Here is a 15,649-nt window from a genome sequence, read left to right as displayed (position 1 = left end):
ATCTTCCTCATTTTGTCCAACTTTCTCTTCCATAGAACGTCACAGCAAATATCAGAGCTCCCATCATTCTGATCCTAAGATTCTGTCCCTCCAGTCTATTATCAATAAAGTAAGAATTCTAGAACACCACTGGGTTTTCTTTCCTGATTCAGCCTCTCTTGAAGAAATGATATCCATCTTGACCCTGACATCATATTTATTTCCAAAACAGGGAAGGCAAAGTCACATTAAATTTAGGTCCTACCCCTGGGGTTTCTTTGCAACCCTCCAAGAGTTTTCAAACTACTTATTCACGAACTCATTTAAACGTTCCAGACTGGGCTAAAGTTCGTCTTTGGGGTTTTGTACATTTTACATGATGATATAAAAAAGATGTTGAGACTAGTAAGGGTGCAGGGAAGAACAAGGTAAGTGGGGGGAATGGAAGAAGCTACAGCAGAAGAGGAAAGGTTGCAGGAACTGGTTATGTCTAGGCCAGGGGTGTCAAACTCGATTTCATTGAGGACCACATAAGGGTTGTATTTGACGAGGAAGGGGGAGGGGGGTGGCATGGCCATGGTCAGATGACATCACTCATGTTGGGTGACGCCTGTGGTGACCCAAGCGCTTGGCCAGCAAAAACGGGCTCCCAAGCTCTGTCTTCAGCTACAGTGGCCTCCTCCAACCCTCTGCCAGCAAAAAGAGAGCTTGGGTAGGTGGGGGGCACATGCAGCCTCACGAGCCATTTCCTGCTAGGATGGCCTTCTGCAACCCTCTGCCAGTGAAAATGGTTTTCGCTGGCAAAGGCACTGTGGGCAGGTCCAGTCCATCGCTGTTTCCAGAGAGGCCCCAAGGGCCAGATCTAAGCAGCCCTTGGGCCAGATCCGGGGCCCGGCCTTTAGTTTGACACCCCTGGTCTAGTCAAAGGAAGAGAAGGAATGACAGGATAGCAGCCTTCCAATATTTGAGAAGACACAAAGAAGGGGTGGAAAATAATCCTGGGGGATTATCCATTTTAAAACTAAGGAGAATATCCTAACAGAACAATTAATGCAACATCTTGCCTCCAAAAGTTGTGAGTCTCCATCACTGGAGGGTTTTAAGAAGAGACTAGAAAGTAACTTATCTGGAATGAGAGGATCTTTTGGTTGGGCTAGAAGTCCTCCAAGCTACCTTCGGACTCTTGTTATTCTGTAAATTTCTGGCTTGGAAAGTTATGCAAACCCATCAGTTCCCCCCACAGTCAACAAACCACGATGAAAGCAAAGCTTATTATGGAATGACGTTTTCCGTGCACAATAAGGGAAAATTGTCGCCTGTCCCATCCCACCTCCACCGCCAACTTTGGGGGAAGCAGGGAGCGAGGAGAGGGGGGAGAGGAAGGGAGGGAAAGGATCCCGGCCGCTCTGGACTCGGTCCGGTCGGGAAAGAAGGGCCTATCAACCGGCTCCCTCCGAGGGAGAAACCGGCATTTGCAAGACCCCGAAACTGCAACCACTCCCAAGCGAGGAGATGAAGGAGGGGCTAGAGAGTCTCCCTCCACTCTCCTAGGAGAAAACGAAGCCGGGAAAGGCGGGGAGAAGCCTCCGTGGGGCCCCTCTAGGAATCTCCTCTCGTTCTCCCTATCAACCCTGTATGGGAGTTTTGTTGCCCTTTTCCACATTTTCGGGCGTCTGTGGGGATTCTTGCCGTCCGGCAAGGCTGCTCCTCGGCCCCGCTCCGGGCAGGCGGGGCTCCTGCTCTCCCTCGGGCCGCCAGGAGGAAGGTAGCCCCGAGTCCCCCCTCGGTGCCAGGAGGGTCCCGGGTAGATGCGGGGCAGGACGGGGAGCCTCTGGGCGAAGGAGGGGGCGAAGCCTCGCCCCACGGAGAGCAAAGGGGGCTTTTCCTTGAAGGGTTTTTTTGGGGGGGGATTATTGTGTGAATGGGGGAAAAAAAACCCGTCTTCTCTGTTCAATTGGGGGTGGGGGGTTTTGTTTGGGGGTGGGGGGAAAGAGATTCAAATTCCTTGAATTGAGTTGAATGTTCTCTCGACGGAGAAAAGATCCACTTTCTTTCGGCTTCACCTAAATAGAGAAGAATTGATATCTTTGCTTTTAGTATTTGAATTATTTACTTTTCTTTCTACAAAGCTGAATAGAAGCTGAAAAAAATCATTATTTGCCTCGTTTTGCTCTGAACGAGAGAGGATGTGATGTGGCAGCCCCTCGTTGTGGGTTTTATCCACCAGAATAGAGTGGGAAAGGGACCTTGGAGGTCTTCTAGTCCGGCCCCCTCCTCAAGCTGGAGACCCTATACCATTTCGGACAGGTGGCTGTCCGTTCTTTTCTCAAAAGCTTCCAGTGTTGGAGCACCCATAACCTCTGCAGACCGGTTGCTACACTGGTTAATTGTCCTTGTTGTGAGAAAGTTTCTCCTTAATTCCTGGTTGATCTGTTTCCATCCACTATCTCTTGTCCTGCCTTCTGGTGCTCTGGAGAAGAGATTGACTTCCTCTTCTTTGTGGCAGCCCCTCAGATACTGGAATACTGCAATCATGCCACCCCACAATCCTCCTTTTCCTCTAGACCAGCCATTCTTCTTAAAGAAGGAAATAAGATTAGTTTGCCATGATCTCTTTTTAACGAACCCATAACCGCTAGATTTTTGCAGGCCTGTGTTTTTATTATCTTTTCCAGGGTCTTCCTAGGTATTGATGTTGGGCTGATTGGTTTGTAGTTTCCAGGGTATCATGCCCCTGGTGGAGACTGATTCTGAGGAAGAGGAGGAACAGCCAACAGGGAGTGGGAGTGTGGCTCCAGAGGTGGTGGAGGAGGCTGGGTAAGGACAGAGGCCAGCTGAGCAATCAGAGGAGGATCCAGGCCCATCCCCTATCCATCCTAGGTCACGCAGAGAGGAGAGGATCAGGGAAAAGTGAGGTCTACTCAGGAGGAGAATACCATGATCCTCCTCGTGGCTGGCAGCTGGGAGCTATGTATAGAAGTTTGTAACTACGCAGTCAGAATTGCTGGAGTCAAGGTTTAATGTTTACTTTGAAAGAGGTTTATCTTTGCTGGCGTTCTTCCCATGGACTCTCCTCAGTTGTTTTCCTGGAGTTTATGATTAGTTACGTTGGCTTGCTTTGGAACTCTTGTCAAGGCGGTTTGTTTTGGTTTTCTTTTTGCCTCCTTATTTACTTTGGTGACTTTAAACTGTGCCTAATAAAACAGTGAAGTTAAGTTGAAGGCCTTACCGGACTTTAATGTATGTTTTGGGTTTGGGGTTATTTTGAGAGACGAGTCGTCACATTTTGACTCCAGCCCCCTTCAACTTATTTTTGCTTTTTGTGGGGTGACCATGGATCAGCTCCGAGCAGAGATTGCCCAGTTAACCCAGCAAGTGGCTCTTTTTTTACTGCACAGGTGGCACAAATGCAAGCTGCCCGGCCACACTGAAAATGCCCAGTGGCAGTGCCAGATATATTTGATGGTTCGCTGGCCCAATTTCCAGCATTTTTGGGGCAGTGCCAGCTTTACATGAGCCTTCGGTCTGAGGACTTTCCCACTGACGGGGACAAGGTGGGGTTTTTGATTAGTTTGTTGTCAGGCTCTGCAGCAAATTGGGTGACGCCTCTGCTGACCCAGCTCAACCAAGTGTTAGATAATTATGCCGAGTTTTGCCATCAGTTTCAGGCCATGTTTGAGGACCCTGTTCGAAGCCAAACAGCAAACAGACATTTGAGAGAGTTGAAGCAGGGGCGTGGCTCACTCATGGGTTATATTGCTAGTTTTTGGCTGGTTGCTCAGGATGTACAATGGAATTAGGCAGCACTATTAGACCAGTTCCAGGAGGGTTTGTCATTGGAGCTCCTGGGTGAGTTGGTACGCACTGAATGCCCTCGCATCCTTCAGGAGCTCATGCATCTGTGTCTTTGTATCGATGCTAGATTTCAGCAGCAATGGGTGCGACGACGGATAGAGACCGTATCTGTTTCCAGCAAGATAGCGCCTTTGGTGGAAGTGCCTTGGGAGGAACCCATGCAGTTGGGGGCTGGCTGCCCTTGCCTGACTCAAGTAGAAAAGGATAGACATCGTCGTAGTGGTTTATGCCTCTATCATGGCAATCGAGGCCATTTTGCGGCCAAGTATCCTGTTCAGACATCCACAGCAGCGACGCCTGCGGTGGTGGGAAACGAGCATCACTCGGCCTATGGGGGTATGTAGGTCAGGATGTAAAGTCCTTAGGCCTGCCATCTTCACCAACCTTGCCATCCTCCCTACCTTTGACATCTCCACCACAATTATTATTGGTGAAGCATCTTGTGTTCGTACCTGGTATGGGAGCGATGTAGATCCAAGCCTTGGTTGACTCAAGGGCCACAGCCAATTTCATGGATGTTCATTTTGTAGAGCAGTGGTTCATTCCTCAGCAACAGGTGTCCCGCCAATAATGGTAGAGACGATTGATGGTCGGCCCCTTCGTTCGTGACCTGTGGTTGCTGCAACCAAACCTCTTTGCATGCGTATTGGGCAGCATGTGGAGAAAACTATGTTCTACGTTACTGCAGTGCCTCATTTTACGGTGGTGGTGGGTTTGGAATGGTTACAGGCCCATGATCCACAGATTGTCTGGTCGTCTGGAGCTGTGCAGTTCCTTGATAGGAAGTGTGCCAACCATTGCTTGCGTTCCTGTGCAGGGAGTGTAGCTACGCCCATGGACCTGGATCTACTTGCGGAGTTGGTGGACTTTGCTGATGTGTTTGGGGAGAAGGAGGCGGATCAGTTGCCTCGGCATCGGGAGTATGACTGTCCAATCGACTTGTTGCCCAATGAAAAATTGCCGGTGGGTCAGATATATTCCCTGTTGGAATCGGAGTTGGCCATGTTGCGGGATTTTATTGACAAGAACCTCTAGAAAGGGTTTATCCGGCCTTCTACCTCCCCATTGGCAGCACCTGTGCTTTTTGTAAAAAAGAAATCAGGAGAGCTACGTTTGTGTTGTGATTACCACAAGCTGAATGCAATCACGGTGAGGAATCGGTATCCGCTTCCCCTCATCCCTGAACTGATTGAGCGGCTTTGTCAAGCTAAGATCTTTACGAAGTTAGACTTGCATGGGGCCTACAGTCTGGTTCGCATTTGTGCAAGGGACGAATGGAAAACAGCTTTCCAGACAAGGTACGGGCATTTTGGGTATACCGGGATGCCTTTTGGATTAACCAATGCCCCAGCTGTGTTCATGCATTTCATGCATTATGCTTTCCATGATTTGTTGGATCAATTTGTGGTCATTTATTTAGATGACATTTTAATTTACTCAAGACTCCCTGCAGGAACACTGGCAACAATGCGGCTGCTGTTGCAACGTTTGTTTGATAACCACCTGTTTGCTCAGCGTGAGAAGTGTCAGTTTGCACAAACGACGATTGACTTCTTGGGACATCATATTTCACCGGGGTGGAAATGGACCCAGAAAAAGTACAATCGTTGCAGGTGTGGGAACCTCCACAGTGGGTTAAGGATGTGCAACGACTGTTGGGGTTTACGAACTACTACCGCACATTTATTCCCCACTTTGCTGCCTTGACTGCTCCCCTTTCTAATCTGCTCAAGAAGGGGAAGAAGTTCCATTAGGGTGCTGAGCAGCAGGCAGCTTTTGAGGCGTTGAAAGCCACCTTTGCTTCTGAGCCTATCCTCAAATACCCTGATCCAGGCCAGCCATTTGTGGTGGAAACAGATGCTTCCGATGTGGCTGTTGCTGCGGTGCTCCTCCAGGCCTATGCTCCCACAGGCACCTTGTTCCCATGCGCTTATTATTCCCAGAAGTTGTCGGCTCCAGAGCGCAACTATACAATTTGGGACAAGGAGCTATTGGCGGTTAAGGTCGCTTTTGAGACATGGCACCACCTGGAGGGGGCTCATCACCAAATCGAGGTTTGGATGGATCATCGCAATTTGGAACACCTACGTACAGCTCGGACATTGAACCAGCATAAGGTGAGATGGTCCTTATTCTTTGCTCAATTTGATTTCTGGGTAACCTATGTTCCGAGTGGAGGGAACCAATGCGCCAATGCCCTATCTTGGAAGCCTGAGTATACCCAAAGGGAGGATAAAATCTTGCCCTGGACAGTGATTCTGTTGGAGCGGTTTGCGGCCACCAAGGAACCTGTGGACTTCCAAGTGAGGATTCAGGAGGTGCAGCAGCAAGACCCATTTGTGGCATCTCGACATTGAGAATTGGATGAGAATGGGAGACAAGAGACTCCTTGGGCGTATATTGGGGACCTGTTGCAGTTCCATGATTGCATTTTCGTACCTGGAGGTCCTGTTCATGGCTTTATCCTACATCAATTTCATGAGTGTCCGGCGGTGGGACACTTTGGGGTGTTCAAAACAAACACTGTACTTCATCTCTAGGACATTGTGATGGCTAAGACTTAAACATGATGTGTGGGGATATGTGGCGTCCTGTGGGATCTGTCCCAAGCCAAGTATGCTCCTGGTGTACCCCGTGGTCTCTTGCAGCCCTTGACCATGCTAGAATGACCGTAGGGGGCAGTTTCATTGGATTTCATTGTTGAATTACCACCATCGAATGGTGCCACAACCATTTTGGTGGTGGTGGATATGTTGACTAAAATGGCCCACTTTATTCCATGTGCGGGTCTTCCATCGGCCAAGATAACGGCTCAATTGTTTATCTCCCATGTTTTCCGGTTGCATAGATTACAAACCGTGGTATCAGATCGGAGGGTACAATTTATGGCATGCTTCTGGCAGACCCTACTCGCGAAACTGCAGCTTCAGGTGTGTCTGTTGCCTGCTCATCACCCCAAAACTGATGGGGGGACAGAGAGAGAGAATGCTATTTTGGAGCAGTACCGCCACTGTTTCAGCAATACTCAACAAGACAGTTGGGTGGAAGTGCTGCCAGTGGCAGAATTCGCTTATAACAATGCTCAAGATGCATCCACCCGTGTGTCCCCTTTCTTTGCTAACTATGGGTTTCATCCACGACTTTTCCCTTTAGCCCCATCTGATTCCCCAGTTCCAGCAGTGGATACATTCTTGCAGGAGTTAAAAGCTGTGCACCACATGGTCTGTGATCAACTAGAGAGAGCCAAGGAGGACTATAAATGGCGATGTTCCGCCTTTAACGGTAGGCTATCGGGTTTGGCCCTCTACTCGATACTTACCAACGACATGACCATTGAAAAAACTCGGTCACCATTACTTAGGATCTTTTCCAGTCAAGGCAGTGATGAATCCTGTGGCTTATCGTCTCTCCCTGCCACGGACCATGCATATCCATCCTGTTTTTCATCGTTTCCTGTTAGTCCCTGCCTCGGCCGACAATCCGCATAGACTGGCTCCATCACAGCCGGCCCCAGTAGCCCCTCTGGGAGAGTAGTAGTATGAAGTGGATAGCATCTGAGATTCACACCTGTTGCAAGGCTGATTTCAGTATTTGGTGGCATGGAAAGGTTATGGACCAGAGGACTTCACCTGGGTTGATGCCACTGATGTTCATGTTCCTCGTTTGGTCCAGGACTTTCACGCTCGGTTTCCTCAACGTCCACCTGGTCCCAAGGGAGGGGGCCCTGAGGGGGGAGGATAATGTCATGCCCCTGGTGGAGTCTGACTCTGAGGAAGACGAGGAACAGCCGACAGGGAGTGGGAGTGTGGCTCCAGAGGTGGTGGAGAAGGCTGGGGAAAGACAGAGGCCAGCTGAGCAATCAAAGGAGGATCCAGGCCGATCCCCTATCCATCCTAGGTCAAGCAGAGTGGATAGGATCAGGGAAAAGTGAGGTCTACTCAGGAGATTACCATGATCCTCCTCGTGGCTTGCAGCTTGGAGCTATGTATATAAGTTTGTAATAACGCAGTCAGAATTGCTGGAGTCAAAGTTTAGTGTTTACTTTGAAAGAGGATTATCTTTGCTGGCATTCTTCCCTTAGACTTTTCTCGGTTATGTTTCTGGAGTTTATGATTAGTTATGTTGGCTTGCTTCAGAACTCTCATCAATGCGGTTTGTTTTGGTTTTCTTTTTGCCTCCTTATTTACTTTTGTGACTTTAAACTGTGTCTAATAAAACAGTGAAGTTAAATTGAAACCCTTACCAGACTTTAATGTATGGTTTGGGTTATTTTGAGAGACTACGGGTCATCACACAGGGTCTCTTCCCCCCACCACTTCTTGAATGTGGGAACCACATCTGCACTTTTCAGATTCATTGTCCCGTTATTGATCCCCATGTATAGGAGAAGAAGGGGATAGTATTCCATGGCTTTGATTATTTCTGTGACATCTTTGATTTTTGCTTCAGGGAATTAACATGCCTGCCTACATTGACTATCCGCTGTGCAGACTATAGTTTCGTTCCCCTAAGAATTGAATCGCCAGTCACTGAAACTCTTTTCCTAGTAAATTGTGAGATATTTTCTTCGTGTTGCAGAAATGCTGGATTTTGCCTCTTTTTTAGAATCTATTGAAGACTGCTCTTTTGTGGGAGACTGCATATTCCCTTCCTGAGGAAGAACATGACAGCGTTTGTTCAGTTCCAGAGGACCTTCTCTGGAGTGGAGTAGAATAGATAGAAGGGGCTTTGCTCACCATTGTTGTTTTCTTCTAAAAGTGACAGACTTCCATCGGTCTTCCTCTTTAGGCTCAAATATAGAGTCATTTTTTTTAAATGGAAGCTGCTTGTTCCCTATTGTGTTCAAACTGCATTGCTGGCCTCACTCAATGTTTTTGCATCCTCCCTAAACTATAAAGCAACAATAGGAAGCCATTCTAGCAGGAAATCTGTTCTGGCCCAAAGAACAGCATCCATGAATACCTACATAGGTTGTACTCTATACACAATTAGATCTACCTGGAACATCCAAATCCTATGGGGGGGTGTCCTCACAGTATTTTTCACATCATGTAAAATTGTCCCCCACTCCTGAGCAAAAGGAAAAGGCAGGGATCATCCCCAGTTCTGGCAGGCAACAAGGACTCTGTCAGCCATCCTTCTCATCATGATAAGAAAAGGGAAGGAGAGGCCAGCCCCACAGGGAGGATCCCAGCATTGCTTTGATTCTACGGGGAGAAAATGATAGCTTTGGAGGCCCCTTCAGGGTTCATAAAGAGGATCTTCCAGATATTGTTTGGACTATTTGGAGAGCCGAAGAAAATAAATCTTCTCTCTCCTTGACTTCTTTTTTCTTCATCCTGCAGGTGCCACCAGGAAATCCTTTGGACAAAGTTCTGCTTGCAGGATCCAATCTGGGTCAGTCACCGGGACCAGAGGTTTCGTCTCCTGAGTTTTTGGATTCATGCTGGAGCCCATCCTCCTGCCCATGCTCCAACTTTTTGGCCAAAGTTCTGCTTGTTAGAGTTTCCTCGGATAGAAAGCCCTGAAAGTGAGCAGCCCCTGGAAACTGTGCATGGGGTGGAAGACTTTAGCCAAAGGTCCCCTGAGATGAATCAGCTGAGACTCTCTAAGTGCTCTGAGTGTGGGAAATCCTTTGCTCACCGGTCCCTCCTTTTGATCCACCGGAAGCTGCACACGGGGAGTGGATCCCACCTGTGTTCTCTTTGTGGGAGCTCCGTTCCTGGAGTCTGGAGCTTTGCCAAACATCTCCGGAGCCACCCTGAAGTGAAGCCTTACAAATGCGGAGAGTGCAGGGAGCGTTTTGCTAAAGGCTCGGACCTTGGAGCCCATCAGAGAATCCACCAGGGAAGAAAGAGATCTCAGGAATCCTGGAGGCTCTGGGGAAGAATTGCTGCGAGACGGCGTCTTTCCAGGCCTCCAAACAGCCCGACTGAAGAGAAGCCCTGCAAGTGTGAGCAATGTGGGCTCTGCTTTCCTCAAGCCTCACAGCTGCTGAAACATCAGCAAATCCACACCAGAGAGAAACCTTATCAATGTCTGGAGTGTGGGAAATCTTTCCGTAATAAACAATTGTTTAGAAAACATGAGAAAATTCACATAAGAAAGAGTCCTTATAAATGCTTAGAGTGTGGAAAACGTTTCACTCGAAGCTCATCTCTTTGCAAACAAAATAAAACACACACAAAGGAGGAAAATAAAACATGCCCAGAATGTGGAAAAAGTTTTTCCAGGAAATCATGCTTGCTGCAACATCAGAGACTTCACACCGGAGAAAGACCCCATCAGTGCCCAGAATGTGAGAAAAGATTTTTGGATTCTTCTGAACTTCGGAGACATGAAAAGACACACATGGGAGAAATACTATATAAATGTAAGACACACCTAATTCAACACAGAATTCACACTGGGGAAAGAGCCTATCAGTGTCCAGAATGTGGAAAAGGTTTTGGCTACAAGTCATGTCTAATTCGACATCAAAGACTTCACACTGGGGAAAGACCCTTTCAGTGCCCAGAATGTGGGAGAGGTTTTGTCACAAAGTCAACCCTAAATCGACATCAGAGACTTCACACTGGGGACAGACCTTTTCAGTGCCCAGAATGTGAGAAAAGATTTGTGGATTCTTCTAAACTTCGGAGACACCAAAGAACGCACAGTGGAGAAAAAGTATATAAATGTTCATCTCTTTGCAAACATAATAAAGCACAAACAAACGAGGAAAGCAAAATGTGCCCAGAATGTGGGAAATGTTTTTCCAGCAAATCATGCCTGCTGAAACATCAAAGAATTCACACCGGAGAAAGATCATATCACTGCCCAGAATGTAGGAGATGTTTCAGTGAAATGTCAAAATTAATTCGACATCAGAGAATTCATTCTGGGGAAAGACCCTACAAATGCCCGGAATGTGAGAAAACATTTGTGGATTCTTCTGAACTTCGGAGACACCAAAAGATGCACTGGCGAGAAAAACTTTATAAATGTAAGGATTGTGATAAATGTTTTTTTCAAAAGTCAAATCTTTCTGAACATCAAAGTATCCATACAGGGGTGAAACCCTATATGTGCATTGAGTGTGGAAGATTTTTCCGTACAATACAAATGCTCAGAAGTCATGGGAATGTTCACAGAGGGGAAAAAAAGTTCAAATGTTTAGACTGTGGGAGAACATTTGCTTATTCATCAACCCTTACAAGTCACTACCAAACCCATACGGGTGAGAAACACCACAAATGCTCAGTGTGTGAGAAATCTTTTCTCCGGAAAGATACACTTGCAATGCATCAGAGAACACACTTAGAGAAGCAATATAAATGTCCGGAGTGTGAGAAATCTTTTCGTTGCAAATATTATCTTAGAAAACATGAGAGGCTTCACAAAGGAGAGCAACCATTCAAGTGTGTGCAGAAAAATGCAAAGTGTCCAGAATGTGGGAAGTGTTTTGGCAGAAAGTCATATTTAATTCAACATCAGAAACTTCACACCGGAGAAAGACCACATCAATGCTCAGAATGTGGTAAAAGTTTTGTTGAAAAGTCACACCTAATTCGACATCAGAAACTTCACACCACAGAAAGACCCCATCAGTGTCCAGAATGTGGGAAACGTTTTACCTACAAGTCACACCTAATTCGACACCACAGACTTCACACTGGAGACAGACCTTATCCATGCCCAGAATGTGGGAAACGATTTGTGGATTCTCCTGAACTTCGGAGGCATCAGAAGAGGCACACAGGAGACAAGCCCTTTAAATGTGAAGAGTGTGGGAAAGCTTTTCTCACACCAACACGGCTACAAGCTCATCAGAGAATCCACACGGGGGAAAAGCCATACAAATGTGTGGAATGTGGGAAATGTTTTTCCCGACAACATCACCTTGGAAGGCATCAAAAGGTCCATACGAAATGAAGCCATAGAGATGTATATAGTGAGGTAATCTTTCGCTCAAAAGTGAGACATCAGAAAACTCACATGGAAAAAGCCCTAATAGGCCCTGATGGTAGAACAATTTTTTATAGTTGTTCAACCCGTAGAAGTTCATAAAGGGGGGAAAATTCAAAATTCTTCGATTGCGGGAGAGTATTTTCTTGTCAATTGTCCCTTTGAAATCACACTCTAATCCATACAGGAAAGTTGCACTTTAGATGTTTGAAGTGTGAGAGAACCAATTGGCATCATGGCAGGAATGTTGGAAATAGAACTCTGCAGAGCTCCATGAAAACCAGTAGGTATCTGCTTGCCCAGAGATCCTAGGGGGTCAATGTCACCCTGGAGGGGTAGTGAAAGAAGGAAAGGTGCCTCGTCAGCCATGAAGAAATAACAATTTTGTTGTTAGGTCCAAAGAAAGCTCTCCCGAATGGCAGCAGTGCAACAGCCATTTTTGGCATGTCAAAACTGTGACAACCTAGACAATAAGATTTGTGCTGCAGTGGTTTGTGGACAGAGCATTGAAACTGGGTGAGACAACTTCCAACTTATATTTTACAGATCTAACCCAAGTAAAAGAATTTTAAAAAATAATCTCCAAACATGAAGTAAGCAGCGATTGGAAAAGATTAAAGACTCAGATGTGAAAGAAATATTGATGGAAACTTTAAAACATAGAAAGCCTGGAACAGATTTATAATACCTTGAAAAGTGATTATTGGGAGAAAGTAATTTTCTTATTTTTATTTTGAACCCCTCCCTGATCTGTTGACAATCAGCTGTTGTTTTTTCCCCACTATTTAATGTTGGGGAGCCATCTTCTAGAGGAAAATTACTGCAGCGTGGGAACTCAAGTGAAAGTGATCATTGTTTAATATACACAAAAGAAAAGGAGTGAAAGCTGGGGTGGGATTCTACCTGTTCGGGCTGGTTTGGGCAAACTGCATGTTAATTGTACATTGGGTTTGGTGAACCGGTAGTTCCGAAGACCAGCTCTCCCTGCCTCCCCCCCCCCCCCACGCTTCCCATGAGTCCCCATGCACCTGGTTCTGACTCCCAGGTAAGTGCAGGGAGGCTTGCAAGGCTAAAAATGGGCGGTCGGGTGGGGCGCACTCTGTGCCCCCTCTCCTGTGCCCCGTTTTGGATCTCCTGAGGCTCCGGGGAGGCTTGCTAGGCTAAAAACCGCCTATTTTTGCTTTCAGGGAGGTGCAGGAGGAGTGCTGCCTGTCACCCCTGACCATGCCCACCCAGCTGGTGATTAGGGCAGAAAATCAGTTGCTAAATTAGTTGATTAGTTGGCCTCTCTCACCGGAGGGCTGCCTGCTCTCGCTCCCACTGGCCAGCATGTAAGGGCTTTGTTCAGTTTGTTCCTGCCCTCAAACAGTAAGGCAGGCACATGCAAAGTGCAAAGGTTCTCCTGTAGCTGGGCTTGCAATTGGCTTGCAACACCTGAGTTCCAGATCCTTCCTCCTCCTCCTGCTATGCCTGCTCCTGCCTCCTGCCTCCTCTTCCTGCTATGCCTGCTTCTGCCTCCTTCCTCCTCCTCCTGCTATGCCTGCTTCTGCCTCCTTCCTCCTCAATAAATGTCAATAAATGATGATCAATAAATGATGAAACTCTAAAATGACTAAGAGATCATGGATAGAGATAAAATATTTTGCAATATGATGACTGTATTAAAAAGTAATAGAAATAAGTAGAAAGTATAAATTGGGAAAATAGTAGCGTTTCCCCCAAAATAAGATCAGGTCTTGTTTTCTTTTGACCCCCCGAGAAAACAGCTAGGGCTTCTTTTCAGGTGGGTCTAATTATTGACTCACCTCGTGGCGGTGGCACTGCCAGCCTCACCCAGCAGGAGCCTGCTGCCAGCCCACTTCTTATGCAGCTACTTTCCATGCTCGCACTGATCAATCCAGAACTCTTATTGGCTAGAGAGGGCTTTCCAGAAGGCATCTGAAGGCGAAATGGAAGCCAAGGGGCACCATGCACATCAATCCAGAGCCTGTTTCTCAGTTGCAGAGGGCTTTCCGGAGGGCTCTGATAGCAAAACAGAGGCTGTGGGGCCGACATGAGCGAGCAGTGGCAAGCGCAAAAGAAGTGGGACACAGAAGCAGCAGCTGTAGAAGGCAAAGCAGGTGTTGGGGTGTGTGAGGCCTGGGGTGTGTTAGGACAACTCTAGTTCCCCATCCCCACCCTAGCTTAATTTTTACCTCACCCTATCCCCTGTACCATAGGGTGGGTGGGGTCTTAACTAGGGCTAATTTGGGGGGTAGGGGCTTAATTTGAGTGCATGTGTTCAAAAACTGCTTCTTTTCAAGGTGGATCTTATTTTAAGGGAAACATGGTAGTATACATATTGACATAGAATTTAATATAAACACAAACATGTTAAGGTTAGGAGGTGCAAGACTATGATTAGGTATATCTAAATGTATTATTAATGGTGTGTAAATATATATATTGAAACATAACTTTCAAGGACTATAAATTCAGGGCACTTAGAGATACAATCACGAGACTGATTATTCCTATTAATAATTGGTTTGGTTGGTGTTTTTTAAAAAATGAGATATTGGAAGTATGGTGGAACATTGAGTAATAATTAAAATATTAGTGATTCAGTCAGGGACAACAAATACATTGTATGAAGAAATGTTATTGATGTTTAAATATATTTTTGGAGAGAGTGATAATCATAAAGAGAGAATGATATAGTTTAAAGACAAAGATGTGAATATAGAAGCCTAACAAATAGGGAAAAATGAGTAAGAATTGGGAAAATAGTATTATATATATTGATATATAAAAGAATATTATAATTACAATGTGTGTATTAAGGTTAGAAGTTGGAAGACCAAGATTATGTGTATTTAATTGTATTATTATTGTTAACATTGTGTAAAAAGTATATTAACCCAGTTAATACACTGCCAACAAAATATGCATGGTTGTTAAAGGAAAATTACAGATAAAACATATACAAAAATAAAATGTTTGAAGTGTGATGTATGGTTTGCCTGGAAAAATATTCTTTCAGTATTGGTGAATTCTTACTGGAGATAAACTTATCAGGGCTTAGAATGTGGCAGAGATTTTTATCTGATCATCACATCTTCAGATGCACATGAAAAATCCACACAGGAGAAAAACCTTACAGGTATATAACATGAGAATACTTTTCCTTGCCAATTGGAACATCTTGCCTTCTGGAATTTGTTCATTAAAATTGCCTCTTTAGAAATTTTCTTTGCCGAGTTAAATTTTGTTTTTAAAAAATTAAAATTTTAATTCTAAGATATGAATATAAACATCTGAATGTGAATAACTAATATCTAATGTGAAATTGTCTGAAAGTGTATGAAGACTCCTGCCTTGGGCAAGGAAAGTAGGACTAGAAGACTACAGCTCTTGTTATTCTGTTGTAGGTCCCTTCTAGCCCTATGATTCTAAGAATTTAAAAAGAAAAAGGGACATGGATGAAATGGAAGTGGCTCTGCGCATGTGTGCATGACCCCACTGTGCTCCTTACCTCTGTGTGTGCACATACGCCCCCTACAACCCCACCCCGCTCATGCACGCACGTCTCCCCCCGCGCATGCCTCTTAGATATCCGACAATCAGCTGGCTGCATGTGCAGTGGGGCTGTTCCAGGTGACCTTGCGTGCCGGCAGAAATAGCTCTGCATGCCACTTCTGGCACGCGTGCCATAGGTTTGCCATAATGGTTCTATACCATTTCTGACAAGTGATTGTCTAGTCTCTTAAAAAACTCCAGCGAAGAAGCACCCGGAACAGCTGAAGGCAAACTGTTCCATTGGTTAATCGTTCTTCCTGTTAGCAAATTTTTCCTTAATTCCAGGTTGCTTTTCTTCTTTTTTTTAGTT

The 15,649-nt window shown here is 45.9% G+C and overlaps 1 protein-coding gene across 1 annotated transcript; it reads left to right on the top strand.

Moving 5' to 3' along the window:
• Positions 1–575: 575 nt before the first annotated feature.
• LOC113452910 (uncharacterized) lies at positions 576–14,757 on the top strand. The gene is made up of 3 exons (XM_087923043.1): positions 576–691; positions 1,283–1,744; positions 9,180–14,757. Exons 1-3 carry the CDS (start codon positions 576–578, stop codon positions 11,746–11,748), a joined length of 3,147 nt encoding a protein of 1,048 aa, XP_087779169.1. The 3' UTR covers positions 11,749–14,757.
• The last annotated feature ends 892 nt before the right edge of the window (positions 14,758–15,649 follow it).

This window comes from Pseudonaja textilis, chromosome 2 (genome assembly GCF_049901715.1).
Source record: "Pseudonaja textilis isolate UNSWEBS1 chromosome 2, rPseTex1.2, whole genome shotgun sequence".
Classification (NCBI taxonomy): domain Eukaryota; kingdom Metazoa; phylum Chordata; class Lepidosauria; order Squamata; family Elapidae; genus Pseudonaja; species Pseudonaja textilis.
The sequence above is the reverse complement of the archived record's forward strand: the minus strand, read 5'-3'. Positions and strand labels throughout refer to the sequence as shown.

Excerpts from the sequence above, each read along its gene's own strand:
- LOC113452910 (XM_087923043.1), top strand. The coding sequence starts at position 576 with ATGTTGGGTGACGCCTGTGGTGACCCAAGCGCTTGGCCAGCAAAAACG. Across the intron at positions 692-1,282 it reads CCAGCAAAAAGAGAGCTTGG|GGAAAATTGTCGCCTGTCCC; the intron begins GTAGGTGGGGGG and ends GTGCACAATAAG. Across the intron at positions 1,745-9,179 it reads CTCGGGCCGCCAGGAGGAAG|GTGCCACCAGGAAATCCTTT; the intron begins GTAGCCCCGAGT and ends TTCATCCTGCAG.